Source organism: Astatotilapia calliptera, chromosome 14 (assembly GCF_900246225.1).
Source record: "Astatotilapia calliptera chromosome 14, fAstCal1.2, whole genome shotgun sequence".
In the NCBI taxonomy this organism is placed as follows: domain Eukaryota; kingdom Metazoa; phylum Chordata; class Actinopteri; order Cichliformes; family Cichlidae; genus Astatotilapia; species Astatotilapia calliptera.
This window is the reverse complement of record NC_039315.1, coordinates 15002343-15023975: the sequence shown is the minus strand read 5'-3', so window position 1 is coordinate 15023975 and position 21633 is coordinate 15002343. Positions and strand designations below refer to the sequence as shown.

Genomic DNA, 21633 nt, shown 5'->3' with positions numbered 1-21633 from the left:
GGTTGTTATTGCTGCCGGAGTTTCGAAATGACTCAATGACTTTGTTTGTGATGCAGATGTAGCAAACCACAATGACCAAACTGACAATCCAGAAGAAAATATTGACAAAAATCACTGTTTTTGTATGATATACAACTCCTTCTGTTCCTTTCATTTGCATACAAGTAATGACCTGTGTCGAGTTGGGTGATTTATTAGTTAAAATTATATTTGGTAAACCTGAGACTCCAAATATTGTTATCCAGACTAAGCCTGCTATCACTTTGCTAAATGTCACATTCTGGCCAAAGTTTACGTGGGGTGTCATGATTTTGAAGAAACGGTCTACACTGATTAAACCCAACAAACCAATACATATGTACATTAGACTGTACATAACGACGCTGAAATAACGACATGACAGTTTGAATATAATTTGTGATGCACCCGACAAGTCAGATGCAATTTTGAATGGGACAATCAAGGTTATTAAAGTGTCAGCAGCAATCAGATTTTTCAAATACACCACAAAGGTGGTGGTGGACTTAAGGTGTAGGGACACCCAGGCTGCTACACCATTCAGCAACAAGGCTAAAGGGAACATCAGATAGTAGAGGGCTGGGATAACATTTGGGTTGTAAGTGAAACTCTGGCACTTTGAATCATTTTGAGCTGTCTCAGTTGGCATCGCTCCACCTAGAGAAGGAAAACATGTTTTAAACGGCCATAGTTCCAGAAAAGAAAATCCCTATATACTCTGTTTAGTAACGTATGAATTTTAAACAGATTGTTCCTTGAATGCATTCAACTTGAATGGACATGAAACACTACATGTATCATTGCTACTGAACAAAAAAACTGTTATAGATTTAAAACTGTCTGTGTAGTTGGATTTAAGTGCTTAAAGTGAAAGCTTTCAGGATGTGTTTAGTGCCAGTTTGTGCCAGTACAGAAAGTGACATCACTGGTTAGTTAGTTGTTTAGTTGCTGCTAAGACACTTAAATAGGTTTATGTAAGTTAACTAGTGACAGGTCCAATAACTGAGTGAAAAACAAGGAAACTGGAACTGATATGCAGTGTAAGGAGGTCAAATTTATGCTGCCCTTGACTGCAGCAATAAGTTTTATATTTATATATAAAAGTCCACTTTCACTGTCTGTCTCTTGAGCATTAATTGTTTTTTCATTGCTAGCTAGCTGCACTAAAATGGGAAAATCCACCGGTTAACCATGATGTTATGGTTTGTAGAGCATTTATAAATGAGGATTGTGTTGATGAGAGCCAAGCTGGAGTCTGACATTCAGTTTGGTGTTTCAGCTGGCTTAGTATACAGAAGCATCTGTGCCGAGTATGGCCTGGAAACCTCAAGGTCAAAATAGGAGACGCGCCTAGGGCGGTGGAGAATGACCGAGCTAAGATTCTGTGGGACTGCCAGATACAGACAGACTAAATAGTGGTGGCTAACCAACCAGACATGATAGTGGTAGACAGGAAGCAGAAGACAGCCGTAGTGATCGACGTAGTGTACCAAATAACAGCAACATCAGGAAAAAGGGAAACGAGAAGCTGAAGAAGCACCAAGGGATCAGAGAAGAGCTTGAGAAGATGTGAGGGTGAAGGTAACAGTGGTCCCAGGGGTAATCGGAGCAGTCAGTTCCCCAAACTCCCAAGCTAGGCGAGTGGCTCCAGCAGATCCCAGGAACAACATCGGAGATCTCTGTCCAGAAGAGCGCAGTCCTAGGAACAGCTGATTTACTGCACAGGATCCAATTGGGAGTTCGCCTTGTAATCGGAAGGTTGCCGGTTCGAGCCCCGGCTTGGACAGTCTCGGTCGTTGTGTCCTTGGGCAAGACACTTCACCCGTTGCCTACTGGTGGTGGTCAGAGGGCCCGGTGGCGCCAGTGTCCGGCAGCCTCGCCTCTGTCAGTGCGCCCCAGGGTGGCTGTGGCTACAATGTAGCTTGCCATCACCAGTGTGTGAATGGGTGGATGACTGGTTGTGTAAAGCGCTTTGGGGCCCTTAGGGACTAGTAAAGCGCTATACAAATACAGGCCATTTACCAAAGCAAAATTGGGAATCCTTATATCCACCAGCGTGTCCGCAGGGAAACAATCCTCTCTTTCAATTAGATTTGGACTTTTTTATGTTAGGATTCCTGATCATGCTTTGGTAAGAAACTTATAGGGTTATTTGTGGTGAATGTAGTAACCTGATATGTTGTAAACTGTTTGGATGTGTTTGAGATTCCACAAAATGTTATTGCATAAAACAGCACTGATCGAATGTTGTGAACATCAGGGTATTGCCGTGCTTAGTACACCAGTGGATAGGAAAAATGACAGGAAAAATCAAGTTTCTGACTTCGGTGCACCTGACTCAAACAGGATCTCCTCCACAGGGTCCTCATTTGTAAAGTGCTCTACAAACTCTAACATCATGTTTAACAGACAGATTTTTGCATTTCAGTGCAGCTAGACAGCAACTAAAAACAAATTACTGCTTAAAAGACACAGAGTTAAAGTAAACAGCGCATCCTTTTTTGTTTTGTTTTTTTTGCAGGTTTTTTAAAATTCCTTATTACAGCCCTGCATAGACTGCTTTCCAATTTTAGTTTTCTTTTTTTCCACTCACTTGTTGGCTTTGTTACTGTTAGCTAACATAAACTAATTCAAGTCTATTACCTGCAACCAATCAACAAACCAACCCAGTGATTCTGTTACAGTGACACAGTGACAGTCTTTAGAGCAGGGTTCCATGGTGTAAATTAGCCTTAATACATGTAAAGTGTCAAGTCCACTTTAATGTTCAACAATTCATGACTTTTTTTTAATTACTTTGATATTTTGAGTTCTTTACTCACTCTGATTACTCTGAAAGGCTGCATCCCACGTGACATCCATTATCTCTTGCTTATCTTAGTCCAAGCTGCAGGCTAAACAGGGCAAAAGCAGTGGTGTATTATTATGTTGTTTTAAATACATTTATTTATTACCAGTATTTTATTTTCAATTTTCCATTACAAATAAATGACGTCCTTCAATAACTGTATTCAGTGTTAATTACTGTTCTGAATTCCCAGTTATGAAAGCTAATCAAAAAGTAAATACATTATAATCCAAATGCTACAGATTATATGCATCCTTATCCTGGCAGGATAATTCATTCTCTTTATAGCCTTTACAAAGGAGATTTGATAGAAACACGACTAATCCAAGAAATACTCTATACATTGTTTAAATGGTTAAATATGTTTGTTGGTTTAGAAACATATATATTTCTTACAGAAAAGTCTCTGTTTAACTTTGCTATGCAGGACATATTTAATGAATTATTCTAAACTAGAACAGAAAAATCCTTTCAGTGTACAACTGTAGACTAAATTCAGTGTTATTACACTGCTCTTGAGAAGTAATTAGTTGAGAGGTTATTTTTGTCACCCCTGATTATGCTACCAAAGTGAACACTATAGTCTTAAATAAAGATAAGAGCACATCTTGAGAATTACTTACAGTTGATGACTTGAGTGGTTCTTCTAAGGCACAAGATAATGCTTGACAATGCACTGACATGGCAGGCGCTTAAGAAATACTGTTGATTTTCATGGCAAACAAATTCAGCTGTGAGTCTGGTAATTTATCAGAGCACATGCAAAAACAATAACAGCTTATTGCTCTCTGCCGAGAAACAAAACAGATGCCATAAATCCAGCTCGCAGTGTAAACTGTGATTAGACCTGAAATTCAATGGGGTGAACCAGTGTAGTCAGGGTGACCCATGATTTTTAGTGCCTGCATATAGACTTCACACATCACTACATCTGCCTCGCTTTTAGATTGAAGCATTTATGGGTGTGTATAGAAAAGACCTCTAACTCCCGTGTTTTATGTAACTCGTCATCCTCAAAGTTACTCTCCACTCATCATAGTTTTGACTTTTATTGCCGATGTAGGAAATAAGCGTTCTTCTGAAAAAATATTATTACAGTGTTTTTAATAGACTGATTGCATTTGCATCGATGGGTTGTTTATTGCACTAGTTAGTTCAAGAAATAAATTGACAATCATGTAGCAAGTGACCAAAGCATGATATCAGATGTTAAAGCAAACACAAAAGCCCTACAGCCAAGTTTGTTGTCTTCTTAAACAAAAGGAAATGCAACAGCTGTCAAGAAAGTTCATCGTGCTGAGAGCGGACTTGTGCTGAAGAACAAAGAGGACACAGTTGCATATACACATTTATTCCTTAGAGAACGATTAAAGATTTTGAAAAAAATTACACAGGCTATAAAAGTCTCTAAATAAGAAATTAACTCTAACAAAAGAATTACATGAATTACATTCTGACAACTCAATAGTGCACTTTAACAGTAATCTTATTATATCTTGAAAAAAGATTTATGAGAATTCTTGTGGTTAGCGCTTAGCAGTAGCAGTTTAGCTCTTATAATAAAAGACACAATTACATTCTTTTGTGCGGCAAAAATGCATTTATATAAAGCCGAGTTATCTTTCTATGGTGTGTGAAAAACAAAGCAACAGATGATAATTGAGTTAAAACACTGAAATGAATGATAAACTACATCTATCTATCCATCTGTCTAAGCATCCACATATTCACCCATTCAAAGAAGATGTACATTGCTTAACACATTAATTAGTCCAGCTGTCACAAAAAAAGAAGACACAAATATTTTAGAAAACTATAAAAAACTTATAAAAACATATATTGTTATTGTTATATATATCGGGAAAATAAGAAACTGAATTTACGTGTTTATGTAAGTAAAACATTTTTTTTTAAAAATTTGAATTGTGTGTGTGTGTGTGTGTGTGTGTGTGTGTGTGTGTGTGTGTGTGTGTGTGTGTGTGTGTGATTTTGAACCCAGCCCTTAGAATCCAGAGTTGATGATTTTGGTTCTCAACAAATTTCAAAATTAATCTAAGTGAAGATTTTCAACTTGAATATTTCATTGTTAAAGCTCCAGTCTGTGATTTAAGTGGTCCCGAAATAATCTGAACTGTATATTTATATACATATGTAGAATAACCAGCACATGTATGTATAAAAAACACACAGCTTTGATTAAAACAAAAGGCAAATTGAGATTTGCTGAGTCTTTGATTAGCTAGAATAGAACTGTAAATTTACAGTGCATTGTACTTATTTTGCAAGCAACATAACATTTATTAATCTATCTATGCATTGTCTTATTTCTGTTGGGGGACCTTCACTCTCAATAGATGCTGATCCTTATCGGGGCACTAGAGGGTGGTACAATACAAACTTTAAAGATCAAAAGTGCGTGCTATGGTTTTGTTTTCTGAGTAAGTCAGATTTTAATAAATTTACCATAAAACACTCACCCAATTTTTTTTTATTTTTTTTTTTACCAAAGATCAAATACTTATATCTCAGTTTTTAAAGGTTCACAAATACAGAAAATAGCCTTTGTCCCACTTTGTTTACTGTGACATCACATTTTTGTCACTAGAATGAACACCAGCACAGATACTTTTCTTCATCTCCACTAGTTTTTCCTCTGTACTCCTTGCACAGGAAGATGTAGAGAAGAGGGTCTAGGCAGGCACTGATAGCAGACATCCAGGTGGCTAATTCACTGACTATCTTTAACCATGTTGGAGTGCAGACATCAGTGTCAGAGAATTCATTTTGTGTCATAGGAATATTATGTGGAGTGGCACAAAGCACACCCAAAAAATAAGAAGGATCAAGAAGACTTGCAGCTTGGTTTTCTTCTTTCCCCGTCTGTTATTGCTCCCAGAGTTTCTGAAGGACTGCAACACTTTCATGGTAATGCAGATATAGCAAAACACAATCAGTATGTTGACACACCAGAAAAGAATCTCCATAAATAAAACCACATATTTATGGAAGTTTTTGCCAGCTGGGGGTTTCAAAGACGTACATAAATCATCAGTTTGAGTAGCAGGAACCTGGTCGGTGAGAAAGATATTTGGAATAGCAGTACCACCAAACAACAGAATCCAAACCAAGGTGGACATTATTACACTGAACTTCATATTTTGCCCCAGGACTTTTCCACGTAGTCGAACAATTTTGAAGAAGTGGTCCAAACTGATGAGACCCATTAATACAATGTTTGTGTACGAAGAGCAGTAGAAAGAGACGCCAGCATAATGGCAGATGAAAGCCCTAAACTCAACTGTTGCACCCGGAAGCATGCTGGCTGCCTTTAGTGGGATCATGAGTGTAATGAGAAGGTCAGCAGCCACCAGATTCTTCAGATACACTATGAAGGTAGAAGTGGAGTCTAGATGTAAAGACACCCAACCTGCTATTCCATTAAGTAATAATGCAATAGGAAACATGAAGAATAAAAGATATAAGAGAACTATGTGGAAGGCCACCAGGCTGGGAGAGCGACAGTCAGAGGAGAGGTGTTCTGTGCTGTTTGACATCGTCAATATCTGGTAAAAAATACATAGGGGTCAAAATCAAACTAAGCATTTGTCTGTTTTTTTTTTTTGGCAAAACCAACCTTTCTCTCCCACTAAGGCCTCATTACACTGCAGATGTGCAGACTAACTGTAGTTACTGTGTGCATAGTTGCTCTCATAGTGCTTTCTAGTTTGGTCGAAATCCAGTCTAGTCTAGCCTGGATGTTTTTTGGCTGAGGAGTTCCATACACTTGCAGTACATTGCTGTCTACAGGAAGATGTATGTTTCTTTTCCCCAAATCTGTGAAGTTTCCCTCCAGAGGTTATTGGCTTGTCTCGCAATGATTTGAAAGATGAATTGTACAGACGCAAGTAGCAGCAGACATATGCTCACAGCGTCTCTTTAAGTTCAGAGCTTATAATATTACTAATGCGATGCACCAGGTGCATGCTAAGTGAATGGCAGTACTGGACATGAGAGGGGACCTACGCCTGCATTTACAGTATGTGCAACAAGCAAACACAAATAAGCTGCGAATCATGCAAGAGTGCGATATTTCATGTGCGATATGACAACACACAAAGGCCGACATGTCTGACGTGGAGAATGGGGCGTGAAATGAGCTGGAACGAGATTACTTGTAGCAGTGTAAATTTTTCCACTTTGCCCACTTCGACATGATTTACATTTTTTATAGTTTAGAAGACATTTGTTACTTGGATTTGTTTTTGAATGCTACCCCACACTATTTGAATGCATCCTGAATGATGGCTGTTTTGCCACTGAAGGTTTTATTTTTGCCTCACTGAATGCAGTACATAACACATGCAAGCACCTATAGATGCATTGAGTCACAACCTTACTTTATCTCGTGAAGTGTACTGAGGCGCTTCCCTTTCAGCCTAATACAAACCATTTGCTTCATAGGTTCCTTAACATGTCAAGTACTTACTGACAGTTTGGTTCCTGGTGATGGCAATAACATGATTCTGTTCTCAGTGAGTTACACATGTATGTCAGTAAATATGTTTCAGCTTGAATTCATGAAGAGCCGACGCGTGTCCTGTGTGAGTGAGCAGACCTGATTGTTTTTCTCAGTCAGAGACACGCAGGGACACAGGTAAACAAAACTGAAGCTATACAAATGCACTGTTAAGTCATAAAGAGACCTTATGCTCTTTTTAAACAAACAACATTTAAGCATACGAACGATTTATCACTCTGATGTTAACCAGTCCTACATATATATTTAGCTTCAGCTAATAGTGAAAATAGGGTTAAGCCACTCACCACAAGGAATGGTCAAGTCCTTAACTCCAAACTGCACAACATGAAAGATTAATGCAGTAAAAAATGAATTGAAAGTGTCTATGTGCCTTTTCAACCAGAGAGATGCAAATCTGTGAGCAGATTCAAATGACACATATTGGTAGGCCTTGTGTTTTCAGGCCAGAGGGAAGTGATTTATGAAGATGGAAATCGAGGTTGTTTTATTACAAGCATTTATTACTAATGTGTATTATCTCTTTTGGACTTTTTTTAAAAAATTGAGTTGGGTATTGTTTTGAAATGTGAATAATTAAATAGATTTTTATAGAAGTAGACAGTCCTACAATAATTACAAAAGAGCGATGCAGGGTTGAATAGTAGCCTGTGTGAGAAAAAGCCACAGAAAAGCTGTAATCAACACTTGACTTCCTTTATTTTTGTTTCATAATGTGTTTCTGCAAACCTTTTAAACAACTATCTTTTTGCTATGCAGTTATGACAGAAAGCAGCGCTTGTTTTTGGAGATTCCTGATATGTCCATTCCAACTTTAGTTTCGTTGTAATTCATTTAATGCTTCAGAATAGCAATAATAACAAGACTGCATAATCTGCTCTATGGTTTACTTATCCTTAAATCTCACTCAGTGCTAATGCAAGCAGCAAGCACCCCCGTGCAGCATAAAGACATCACAGTATATTAAAAGGCGATTGCATATAATACTTAGGGTTCATTATACAGATTTTTGCTATAGTTTCACAGTAAGATATTCTCTGGAAGTCTTAAAGTTAGTATTATGACTGCTTCTCAATTCTTCTTTTGTTGACAGTGTGAGAATAAAAAAAAATCCCCAAAATGTTATGTCCAACTTCAACAGAAGTAGAAAGAAGAAGTAAGAAAAAGTGAGAGAGAAGAAGACTAGAAAAGCAAACATCGGCAACACTGCGAACATGTGTTGATTCGTTTCAGCTTCTCATTGTGGTAATGCTGATTCACATTGTTTTCAAAGACTGTGTAAAATCAAATATATGGTTTAATGCTATTAGTATTTTTGTAATATTATGAGTTGGTAATAAAGACAAATATGGGCCGTGGCTTACTCTTCTACAGCCAGTGACAGGCTTTAGATCACTATATCTGTCCCTTGCAGCATGTCATACAGTTGAATTTGGATTTAGTTGACTTTTTTACTATACGTCATCATAAATGCCTTCATGTCTTTCTCAGGTCCAGTGATTTTATGTACTAGCAGTGGAGTTTCCCTGAGGGGAGCTGCACATGTCGGTATCTGATCCTCTTCCTGTTAGCCAGCTACAAGTACCAGGACGTAGGTGCAGGGTATTAAACAGAGTGGTCCTGAAGGACTTACAGAGAAAGAAGTAGATGAGAGGATCCAGGACAGAATTCAGGGATGAGAGGAAAAGTGTACTTTCCTTCAGCTGAAAGAAGAAGAGCTTGAGTTTGCAGTCAAAGCTTTTGGCTCGGGTCTGGCTTATTGTGTATGGCACTCGGGCAAAGTGGAATGGCACAAAGCACACAAAGAACACTGCCAGAACCAGGAACACATTTGCATTCATTTTTCTTTTGGCCTTGTGAGGCTTTCTAACTGTTCCCCGACTTGCAGCTTGAGATATCGAGCCTCCGGTGCTGTGAGACTTTGTGCGAGAGTAGGAACGGTACAGCTCGTTGGTGATTAGAGTGTAGCAAACTATCACAGTTAACAGGTTGCCCCAGAAAATCACTTGACAGACATGATTTACTATCTCATGCCAACGTAGCCCCCCCTCTGTCTTCAGTTTGCTGCACTGGAAATATCGAGAAGTCGGGGTTTTACTTGTTAGGATTACATTGGGAAGACAGAGAATTACGAGGAAAGTCCAGATGGCCCCCGAAAGGAGTTTTCGATGTTTCAGCCGAGTTGAATTAGTGCCCTTAAATGGGTTAAGGGTCTTTCTGCAGCGATCAATGCTGATCAGGCCAAAGAAGAGGATGCTGATATACATGCTGAGGTAGAAAAGCACGGAGGAAACTCGACACACAAATATCCGTAGGCCAATGGACGCCATGTTGGAGTCTGACAACACCTGCAGAAACACAAACATTTGTGCTGTCAAACACCTATTCCACATTCAAACCACAAATTCTATCTCTAAGTTTGATGGAACCTATTTTCATTGGATTACCCTGAAATTTATGGTTCATAAATTGTCTGTCTTTTAATTTTCTCTCACAGGAAACTCTCTTATTAAAAATCTGATCTTTAGAGTTAATAGATGTTTATTCATTAGGGGCTTACAATTTAAAACTAATCACTTCTTGCTTGATTTCTTTGTAGTTCAGAACTCATGATTCTGACTTACCAACAGCAAATTTGTTTGCTTAATTATATTTACAACTCAGGCTCATAATCATTTCTTAGAACTTAAAACGATGAGAAAAAACATTAAAATACTTACAAATAACCTATGAAATACCAATAATTTTATAATTAACCATCAATGAATCCTTAACCCATTTAGATTTGCTAATGCAAGCGTGGCAAACCTTGAAAGGGAATGTGAAGGTCATGATGACATCTGCAACCACAATATTCTTCAAGTATATGATGAAGTGAGACTGCGAGGGGATGCGAAGAAATATCCACACTGCCATACCATTGAGTGACATTCCCACCAGGAAAAGAAAGGAGTAGAGAATGGGAAAAACCACATTCTTCAAAACATTGTCACGGGAGCAAGTGCTGTTGGCGTGGCTGTGATTGCCAGCGAACAGGGGGAAAGCTGTATTTCTCTCCATGTTGCCTGAAAAAAAATGGGAGAGGAAGTTGTTTTTCTTTAAGTTGCTCAAGAATCTTAATCATGAAAAAGTGAATCTTTGTGTAGCCACATGCTGTATGGAGGAAGTGGCTAAAAACATCAGAAATAAACAGCGTTGTTTTGCTGATGCCATTTTGCACAATGTTCATGAAAACAAACACTGTGCAATACACCAGCACAATTTTTAACACCTGTTTTTTGTATATTTTAGCAAAGACTGCTACAGAATTATTTCAAAATTTGCTAAACATTAAATTAAACACCTTTATTAAAAATAGGCTGTAAGGTTCTGTTTTTCACCTGACAAGTTCTCCTGCGTTCTGTCAGTGAATCCACATCAAGTCCCAGCGTGGTGTCTTTTGGGTTTAATGGTCCCTCGCTCTTTAATACTTCCAATTCTTACCAGATATAGACTGTCTGGTCCTCCTAGTTTCAAAGTTTTGAAAAACAGGGCGTGAGTTGCTAGTGATGTATAGGTCAGGAAGTTATCCTTGTTGCCTTCTTCTTTCACTTTCCTGTCATGTGTCATTTCCAGAGTTATGTAATCAGACACAAACATTCATTAAATTGAATATAAATCCATTTTTTAAAACTATAATACAAGTGAATCAGCTTCCCCCCCCCCCCCCCCCCCCTTTTTTTTTAGCTTCCTTTAATTTAAATTACAACTATTTTGTAACTTTCACTGCTTCTACTTTGTATAGGCATTTTTTCAGGCAGTAATTTTTATTTTTATTAAATTGTTCTCCCAAGTCTTTGCAGTCAGGGGACAAATAACACATTGTATTATAACCAACACATATTAATAGCTATTTACATTTCTCTATAAAACTATCCGGTCTTTAGCTGTGTCTGGGCCCAAACTCCGCTGCAGGTCCATAAGTCAAATGATCACTGCTTGATCACTGAGAGTTGAAAAACTGTCTAAATTCTTTCGTATGTAATAAAATGATCAGTGTGGCTGCTCTACCAGGTGTAACAATTATGGCATTTAACGGAGTTAGAAGTTAGCAGGGAGTTAGCTCGCAAGCTTCCACCTAAATATGATATAGCATGTTTACAGTTTTTCAGCAAACATTGAAAATATCTTGCGTTGCTTAGATTTTGATAATGGAAAATCTCTCTCTCTCTCTCTCTCTCTCTCTCTCTCTCACACACACACACACACACACACACACACACACACACACACACACACACACACACAGGAAAAAATAAAAAAGAACAACAAAAAAGAACGGCTGGGAGGCATATGGCAGTAATACCTTTTCTTCCATTGTGAAACAATATCAAGGGGTTTTTGGCAGCTGCTTCACTGATGTAAAACTTTTCCACCGCTCAGAGCTCCATTCAGAATTTGAACTCAGTGCCTTCCCATGTCATTTTGATTGCAACGGTTATAACCGTGTTCCATGATGTGAAATAAACGTGTCCATTTAGAGAGGCTCACCTTCTAACTTCCCTCTTCTGGAGTCAGAGCCTGAAGAAACACTAGCCATCTGTGATGAGATATTTTAAGTCTGGTCCAAATGCCTTTTAGAAAACAACAAACAAACAAACAAACAAACAAACAAACAAACAAACAAACAAACAAACAAACAAACAAACAAACAAACAAACAAACAAACAAACAAACAAACAAACAAACAAACAAACAAACATCACGACCCTTTTAATAAATAAACAAATAAGTAAATAAATAAATAGTAGAACAAACCATTCTTCTTTTTTTCAATATATTTTTATTGATTTTATAATTGAGCAGTATACAACAATCACCTTCAAAAGAACACAATAGAAGGTGGACAGCAAGTCAACAAGGTGGTAATACAGCATACATGAATGTTAAGACAGAGTATATTTCACTTAAGTTTATCCATCAGGCTAATGACTGGTACATGGGACTTCCTGCCACTGCTCCCTAAAAGTATTAGATGAAGGACTGTATATATCTAGTAAGGCCCTGTAAAAGCGAGACACAGCACCTCTAGTATAGGGCTCAACTGACATGAAGCTGTCAAGCACTGAGTTTCGAGGAATCAAATTGTATTGTGGAATAGATGCCTTGATGAAATGTCTGAACTGTAAAAATCTGAAAAAATGTGAATTAGGAAGATTAAATTTCACCCTCAATTGCTGAAAAGATGGAAAATGTCCATCAATGTAAATATCTTTGAGAGAACAAATCCCTCTTCCCTGCCATGTCACAAACGTGATGTCCTCCAGCCCGGGCCTGAAGGCATGATTGTTACATATTGGAGAATCCAAATACATTTTAGGAGCCTTTACTGTGCCCAATAGTTGGTTCCAGACCTTAACTGAATTTTGAATCACAGGATTTCTGCCATATTCTTCACTTTTATCGGGCTATTAAGCAGGGCTGGAAGACAAGTTTGTCTACAAGACAGGTGTTCCATCATCAACCATGAAGGTTGTCCTTCCAAATCAGCACCTGGAGTACACCTTCGCCAAAATGAAAAAATATTTAAGTGTGCAGCCATATAATATAATCTAAAATTTGGGAGTCCAAGGCCACCACAAGTCTTATGTTTAACAAGATGCTTTTTGGAAATTCTAGGAACCTTACCCGACCAAACAAAGGAGGATACAATAGATTCCAGCTTTTTAAAATATGACTGGGGAATGCACACTGGGATTGACTGAAAGATGTACAAAAATCTGGGCAAAACTACCATTTTGATGGCAATAATCCGCCCCAGAACAAACCATTCTCATCTCCGCCTTGCCATACTGTTTTGTGACCTGCATTTGTTTTCATGAAGGGTTTTGAAGACTTTAAAGGGTTCTAAGTTTAATAATCTTAATTATATGTCACATGCTCAACAACATTTTTAAAAGAAACATTTTCTGTACCTTAAAAACACAGTAAATAAGAAAATTACTCACTAAAACCTAAGCTGTAAATATTAGTATTTAAAAAATAATAAGCACAAGTAATGATGTTCAGTCCAGTTACAGTTTCAGAATATTGTGCTCGATATTTAGAAAGGTGTGTTTTATAATTTCATGAATGATTTGCTGATGAGCACTGGCTATAAAGGCCCATATTTACTTCTCTGTTTAGCACATTACTCTGATGCCTTCTGCCCTTCATTTTCCTGAATGCCAGAAGCTAGCATGACAATGCTGCAACTTCCTGTGTCTGGAATAAGACTGGCATTATCAGCAGTATTCAGTTCCTAGAAATGCTTTTCTAAATTTGTTTTGCCTACATCTATTAGTCATGTGGAGTCAAATAAAACTTTCTAAACTCTCTATAAACTAAAATATTATATGTAAGGTCATTTTTCCAATCCGCCATATTTCTATCCAGTCATGTTTTCTGCAGCTATGTTCTCGTCACATCTGGGTTTGATCAGGACTGAATCAAGCATGCGTTCTCCTGGATTGGACCCAGGATCTACATATGCTTCTTTTCAGTTTAACACTAATCTGTCTGTCTCTTTGGTTTCCCCACTTTTTTCGGCTTTGGTTTTCATAGATATAAAATGTAAAATTTAGAACTCAGGTCTGACATAAGTTAGTCAGCACTACCCACTGCAGAGTTTTATTTAAAAGAATCACAGCTTACTTCCAAGAAAGGTCATTTTTGTAACCTTGTATGGGAACTGTATGGGCAAAATCACATGTTAAAGATGCAGACCAAAAATGGCAGTTATGCAAAAACACACCACAATTAAGAACAACTAGACTTTGCAGTATTTCCAGTTTTGGTTAACTTAACTTCACTGTCTCCGAATATTGGTCAAAACTATGTCTGAAAAATGTTTATTGGACAGTTTCAGATGCATAAACTATAAACAGAATCCAAATTATTTTGCCTCAAATCCTCATTCAGCAAACCCCTCAGCCTTGAGGAGAAAATCCCCACCGAACACAGCCACATGGTCCCAGGTACTCAACCCAGTTTTTGTGTTTGCTTTGGTTTATGTTCTAGTCTGTTTTTGTGTCTCTGGAGCTCAGTCTTCCTAGTCTCATATCGGTGTCTTTCAGCCTTCGCAGTCATGTACCCACGTCCTTCTGTTCTCTCCGGTCCCATGTCAAACCCACGTGTCTTAGTCTCAGTGGTTGTACTTCCTGTTTTATTTTGATAATCTCCTGCTTCCTGTGTATTATGTTCAGTTTTGTTTCCCCTGTCACATCACTCAGATTAGTGTCAGTTGTGCTCCCGCCTGTGACTGCTTCCCTCGTTATCCTCTTTGTGTACATATTGTCTGTGTTTCCCTTGTCTATGTTCGCTGTCATGTTCTCATGCATAGCAGGTGTTTGTTCTGTCCACCTGTTTTCCTTCCTGTCAGTGAATCAGTTTATTTTATGTTTTGTGCCTGTTTAGTTTGTCCTTTGCCTTTTATTTTTGGGTGGCCTGTTTTTCCAGCATTAAAGCTGCAATTTTTAGTTCAGTCCAGCATTTTTGGGTCCAGAACTCTACCTGGCATGCACCTACACCTGCAGATATGACAGATCATGGCGACTTTTGTGTCTTTAGCATGTAGGTTGTGATCAACTGACAGTTTCTTATAAACTTTGTAGAATTTTATCAGAGGTTTGCTTCAAGTGACTATTCATTCAATTCCATTGAACAGACACTATTTCACGTCTTCAAATATATCAAGTAATTAATAGATAATTACAAAAGTTAAATATTTGAAAACAAAACCTAAAATAGAGGAAAAAGCATAACACAAAGCATAACACAAGACTTGAGCTTTTTGCAACACTATCCCCCTCTGTTCACTCGCATAGTCTTCCGATCAACCACAAACTTAAACACTGCTAACATACCAGCAGCGTCAAACTACTCTTTTCACCCTGTGGTAAAAACTTGAGAGCAGATAGAGAAAAACTGCTTTAGGCAAAAGCTTAAGACCTGTGAGGTTGTGGTAACTTTGAATGGAGTTGGACAGAATGGAAGAAAGTCTTGTTTTCAGGAAAATATCAAACTTTTAACAACGAGGTCTTAAAGCTGTGTGAAGATGCTCCCCTTGCCTGGTTGATGCACAGGCAAGTTGACGCTGAACTTTGACCTCTGACCTTTGCTAACAGTTTACTGTATGTTTGATCACTTTGTCATGATGACAGGTTTAAAGACGTTAGACAAAAACTTCTTACTACAGCGCGAGAGAAAGAAAAACAGTGGGGGTGGTCCTTGCTTGTGGTCTGTTTGACACAGTCTTTTGCCTTTATGTGCGCATGTGTATATGTATGCATTTTCTTTGGCTGGCTTTCAAATTGGTCTCTCTCCACAAAGTTGAAATGTGTGGGCTACAGTTTGTTTTGACAGTGTAAGGTTTTTCTTAGCTACCACTCCTACTTGTGTGCTGCTCTGTGTAGTTTCCCGTGGGTCTGCCTTCCATATGGTTATCCACCTTGACCAACTTGACACAGATCATATAGAGATCATATAGAGGTAGACTGGTCTAGCTAAAAATAGTGAGCTACAGCATATATAGCTTTTATCAAGGATGAAACAATATTTGCTGCCATTACATATTTATGATAAAACTCTTATGAAATGGTCTCAGAGTCATACTGCTAACTTAAGCACATTCTTCATTTCTCATTATCCCCATGTGTCCAGTACAGGTGTGCTGACTGTCTGCATTGAAATGGCATGAATACAAGACCATCAGTGGATCCAACTGGCTCCGAGTTTGTACCGGTGAATGATGTAGTTCATTCCATGTCAGGCTCCAGTTTGTTGCTCCTATGATGTTTTCCTAGCAACAGCATTTGTCTCTGCATTGCTACAAATCACTGTTCATGTCTGAGGTCTGGCATTTGCATCACTGAATGACCCAGAAACACTACTTGGCTTGCGCAACAGATTTTTCCACAAATCCATCCATTTGTCACAATTTAGTGGAAGTGTTGTTCTCCGTATGACTGCTTATAAATGAGGACTGATGCACCAACAGAAGTGCTGAACAAAAGTTTTTCCAGATTTTGAATACATATGTAATGACACTGTAACTATATATCTTAGAGTAAATGCAACATGATTGTAACTGTGCTCGGTGTCACATATAGAATTAATAACAATGTAAAGTTATACCTTTAAAAGTGCTTACATGCATATTTCAAACCATCAGTACAGCTGTTTACTTACACTGTGTATTACAGTTCTTACTTATGTGGCCTAGTTCATGCCTCCCATGACCACAAGTATAACCATTTATGAATTGTTACAATACCTATAATTGCAATGTGTTGTCTTGAATTGTTAAAACATTTTTTGTTTGTTTCTTCAATTAAGTTTTTTAAAATTCCAAGTAACTGTTGTCATTACTGATATAGGTGAGTATTTTTATGTAAAAACTACCCAGATTATTCATAATAATCAGCACAATCAGTGGTGGTTTAATGTGTGTTCCTGTGTTGATACTACTTGACATTGTGATTACACAGCAAGATGCATGGAGAAAGTCAAATGACAATTAGCTCAGCTGTTGTATGTAGCAGCCTCATCTCAAATCAAAACTGAATTTACCCAACATCACTAGCTATCACTTACGCAACCTCCTGATGATTCGGTTTAAGGAACCAATCTGCTTACATGTACTAATGAGGCAAGAAGGCCTGCTATAAGCCAGGTAATAGGAAAAAGCTGCTATGAATACAAAGTGGTAACACATATCTACATTTCTTGTTATGTGTTTTGCTGCTCGCACCTGTCAGCAGCAGTGTTGGTCAAGTTACTTGAAAAAAGTAATCAGTAACTAATTACTGATTACTTCCCCAAAAAGTAATCCCGTTACTTTACTGATTACTTATTTTCAAAAGTAATTAATTACTTAGTTACTTAGTTACTTTAAAAAAACACGATTTACAACCTGAATAGGTGATAAAGCGATAGATCTTTCAGCCCAATTCTACTTTTTCTACATAATCCATCATACAAAATGTAATAAAAAAGGAAAAGTCTCTTTTTTAACTTGTTTTATTAGTTTTAACCTTTTAACTTTATGCATCAAGCAAACATTTTATTATATGCAACATTCTCTGACTTGAATAAATTAGTTTAACATTTAAACCTATTTTCTACACATTCCAGTGCATAAAATAAAATATTTTTTGTGTTTTCACTCACTCTTTCAAATAGATGCAAGTAAAACACAGCAGAAAATAAATAAAGTCAAAGACTAGCGGTCCTGTTGCTCTATTTTCACCTGTAAAGCAGGACTGAGGGTAGGCGGAGGTTTACCTTGGTGCAGGTGTGCCGCGGTCAGTTGCGCATTACGTCGTAGCGCACTCGGTGCTTGCTCGGAAGTTTAGGGGGTTTTTTCGCTGTAAAAAGAAGTTTTCTTCCCACGCACGATGGACGCTAATGTTTTTGTCACTTTTTATAGAATCAAACTCAAAGGTAAGGTCAGTACTTCCACGCTTTAAACGCTGCACGCTCATACTCTCTCCCACAATCGATATGTGATCCACTGTTGATCTGCACACAGCTGTTGTCACTAACGGCGCACTCGCTTACGTCACTGTCATGAGACATTCTCGCAAAAAGAATCACGGTTTTAGTAACGCAGTAACGCAGCGTTCCTACGGGAAGTAACGGTAATCTAATTACCATTTTTGCAATAGTAATCCCTTACTTTACTCGTTACTTGAAAAAAGTAATCAGATTACAGTAACGCACTACTTGTAACGCGTTACTGCCCATCTCTGGTCAGCAGTGGCATATTTTTTTACTTTTAAAGTCTCATGAGGGTGCTAAAGTTTGTTTGGTAATCTCCAAACCCACTGACCAGGAGAGCAGGGTGAATAGCATGAGATTTGAAAAATATGAACAACAGCTCTCTTTTAGAAGCTAGCCAGTGAGGGATACCAGGCATATTTGACAGAGTGTCTCTGTGTGCTCAGCACAGACCTGTGTGCACAAAGAATGCAGCAGGCAGGCCAAGGGGCAGGCCAGAGAGTGTCACATCTGGTCCCCACAAAGGTGGGGGCTAGATGTGCTAAAAGCCCAGTGTAACAAACAAACATGAATTAGTCAAAGGAGCTTGCAAAGAAAAGCGTCTGGACTTCTTTAAGTTGCTTGAAGACGTTTCACCTCTCATCCGAGAAGCTTCTTCAGTTCTAAGGTCAAAAGGTGGGGAGAGTTTTCTCCAAGCATGACATCCCAGTGTATTTCAGACCCAGCAACACACTAAGACAAAAACTGGTTCACCCGAAAGACAAAACGCCTAAACACAGACTTAACAATGTGGTGTATGCTGTACAGTGCAGCGAGGAATGCTCAGACCTCTACATCGGAGAGACCAAACAGCCACTTCACAAGCGCATGGCACAACATAGAAGAGCCACCTCCACAGGACAAGACTCAGCAGTCCATCTGCATCTTAAGGACAAAGGTCACTCTTTCGAGGATGCCAACGTTCACATTTTGGACAGAGAGGACAGATGGTTTGAAAGAGGAGTGAAAGAAGCCATCTATGTCCACTGTGAGCGACCATCTTTGAACAGAAGCGGGGGTTGACGAAACCAACTGTCTGCCACCTATAATCCAGTTTCGAGTTCCCTCCCCAGACGCCTTAACGCCCACTCACATCCTGGGCCATCTGACCTCAGGAAATTGCATGATAAGGTGGGGTCAGGTTTCACAATGAGCTCACCCGAAACTCTGGCTGATTGGGACCCACACCCGTTTTCACACATTGGCTCATGTGATTAGAGGATCATCAGGGGGTCCTTTTGTCCCTCTGTGGGGGGATACTCCCACTAGGTTTATATCTGGGACTCCCCACCATTTGACCTTAGAACTGAAGAAGCTTCTCGGATGAGAGGTGAAACGTCTCCAAGTAACTTAAAGAAGTCCAGACGCTTTTCTTTGCAAGCTCCTTTGACTACGATGACCTGGATGACTGAGAACCTTCACAGACAAACACGAATTAGATACTAATATGTTTTAAACCTTAAACAACACTTTACAAAGCCCATAGATTCCAGATATTTAAAGCAAACTAAATAGAAAGCAGATTTTCATCATTGTACTTGAAACAAAATCACCCCAACAAGTTTATCATTTATTTTCAACATGAGATATAAAGCAATAAAACGTTCAGAGAGTGTCCAAAGCAGCCTTTATGATGACTTTACCAGCGACTGCTGAACTCAGAGCTGTTGAGGGTTTGTTTTCCCTGTGATGTCATTGTGCTCTCTGAGGTTGCTAGGGTACCATTTATGTGAGGCAGACTAGCCACAGTAGGTGAGCTGGATGAAGTCATGTAAAATTGTTTATAACTAAACCTTGACATTTTGCATGTTTTATAAAAAGAACCCAATTTATTTCATTTTCTGGGACACTTATATTTGTTTTCAAAGGATTTTCAGATTTAAATCCTTTACATATTTTTACATGTATTTTCTCAGCACTATTTGGAACGACATAGATTTTCATAACTGGGTCTATTGATGCCATCTGTTGGTTGGTTGACAAAAGATAACATGTGGCTTAATCTTATTACAAGAAGAAGCCATGTCCATGTCCAAGCCATGTCAAAGATGAGATTCTGAAATTTTCAGCTTGGAGTTCACCAAAAACCTGACACTGAGCAAAGGGGAAAAAAGGAAATCACCTATGACTTCAGGAACAGCCCTGAGTTGAAGCTTTCTCAACATCAATTGTGGCAATGGCCACAAATTCCTGGGTACCATCATCTCTGTTGACCTATCCTGAACTCCAAATACCTCAGCAGTCACAAGAAAGACACAACAGAGACTTGCTCCTCCACAGAGAGTGTGCTGACATGCTGTATCACTGCATGGTACAGGGGCTGTACCGAAGCAGAGGGGAGCAGGATTCAGCAGATCATCAACACAGCTCAGAAGATTGTGGGAAGGGAAAACTCCCAATGAGCAATATCTTAAATTATTAGAATACTCTGTGTAATATTGTCCATTATTGATTAAATCACAGTGAAACTTCAAAATACATGCACCTGCTTTTTGTCACTATCCATAATCTCATCACCATACGTGGTATGTCTTTATATTTACTGTGTAAATTACTGTATGTTTTTTTCTTTGCTTTTCTCTTTTGTTTTTTTTTTGTTTTTTTTTTGCAAGGTGTAGCCACTTTATCATTGTGTTGTACTTTGTATAATGACAGCAAAAGAATTCTAATTCACATTTAGAACTGAAGGTGAACTGGTCAGTGAAGGTGTAGTGTGTTTCTGGAAAATAAACCTTTTTTGTTCGTGTTCTCTAACAAAATCAAGGTTGTTTGAATCTGTAGCTAGTTAAAAAATTGACACCTTACATAACAGTGAAAATAGATGTTTATAGAAAACCATCAATGTCACAGTAAACTGGAGCAGGTTTCAGGTTTTGTAATGAGCTTCTGCTGGTGCTGTTCTTTTTTTAATTTATAGCTGTGTAATGTTTCCTCAGCTGTGTTCCAGCTCCTCCAGAGTGCATCTAAATTACACACTGGCTTTATTGGAGAGTGGTAAATTAAGCTTTAGCTCCAGAGGCACCGAGGAAATGCTGTCATGTGATGTGAGATGTGTCTAAGTAAAGGAACGTAATTTGCAAACATATGACTCTTTTACAGCAGTCCTCCAGCTTTGTCTTGGTCTTCTTCTACTGGAAATAATTAGGGTTCAAAAAGAATATGGGAAGCCAGTCAAACGGCAACATTCAGTAGGCTTAAAATTCAAGGAATGATTGAGCAACATAAGAAAATAATGAAAGAATTTAAAATAATACAGTTGGTATGGTTCAGTTAAGCTCTGTGTAGCATAATGACAGCACATTGATTGAAAATATGCTAATACCCCTATGCATTGTAAGACTTATGTAGCTGACCCACCCACCAGTTAAAAAAAAGCATCAGCCTAAGGCGTAAAGTGGCAGTGCCACACTGCTGATGCCGTCTAATTGGGTGAAAGAGCTCGTTTGAAAACATGTCCCCTTGGGGACCTAATAATTTAGAGGTACTTTGATGTTTTTAGTTGGGTGTTTGTATAACTGAAAGAAAAATGCTTAGGTAAACAGAAATAGGCTGCACTGGTCCATCTGATTATTCTCTGGGGACCAAAGTACCACATCTGCATCCATAATCAGATTCCACCGCCCTCAAGATAAACACTGTGGAATATGGTCTCATTAAAATCTGTATACAAGTT

General features: G+C 38.4%; 1 protein-coding gene and 1 pseudogene across 1 annotated transcript; both read right to left on the bottom strand.

Moving 5' to 3' along the window:
• Positions 1-5467: 5467 nt before the first annotated feature.
• Positions 5468-6566, bottom strand: LOC113036645 (P2Y purinoceptor 13-like; annotated as a pseudogene).
• A 1401-nt stretch (positions 6567-7967) lies between these two features.
• Positions 7968-10972, bottom strand: LOC113036280 (P2Y purinoceptor 12-like). Its single transcript, XM_026192506.1, has 3 exons — positions 10784-10972; positions 10212-10468; positions 7968-9751 (listed from the first exon to the last, which is right to left on the bottom strand). The coding sequence occupies exons 2-3, from the start codon at positions 10461-10463 to the stop codon at positions 8906-8908; spliced, it is 1098 nt and encodes a 365-aa protein (XP_026048291.1). The 5' UTR covers positions 10464-10468; positions 10784-10972; the 3' UTR covers positions 7968-8905.
• Positions 10973-21633: the final 10661 nt, after the last annotated feature.

Coding starts and splice junctions, on each gene's coding strand:
- LOC113036280 (XM_026192506.1), bottom strand. CDS start 10,463: ATGGAGAGAAATACAGCTTTCCCCCTGTTCGCTGGCAATCACAGCCAC. Junction 9,752..10,211: donor CCTTCACATTCCCTTTCAAG/GTTTGCCACGCT, acceptor GTGTTTCTGCAG/GTGTTGTCAGACTCCAACAT.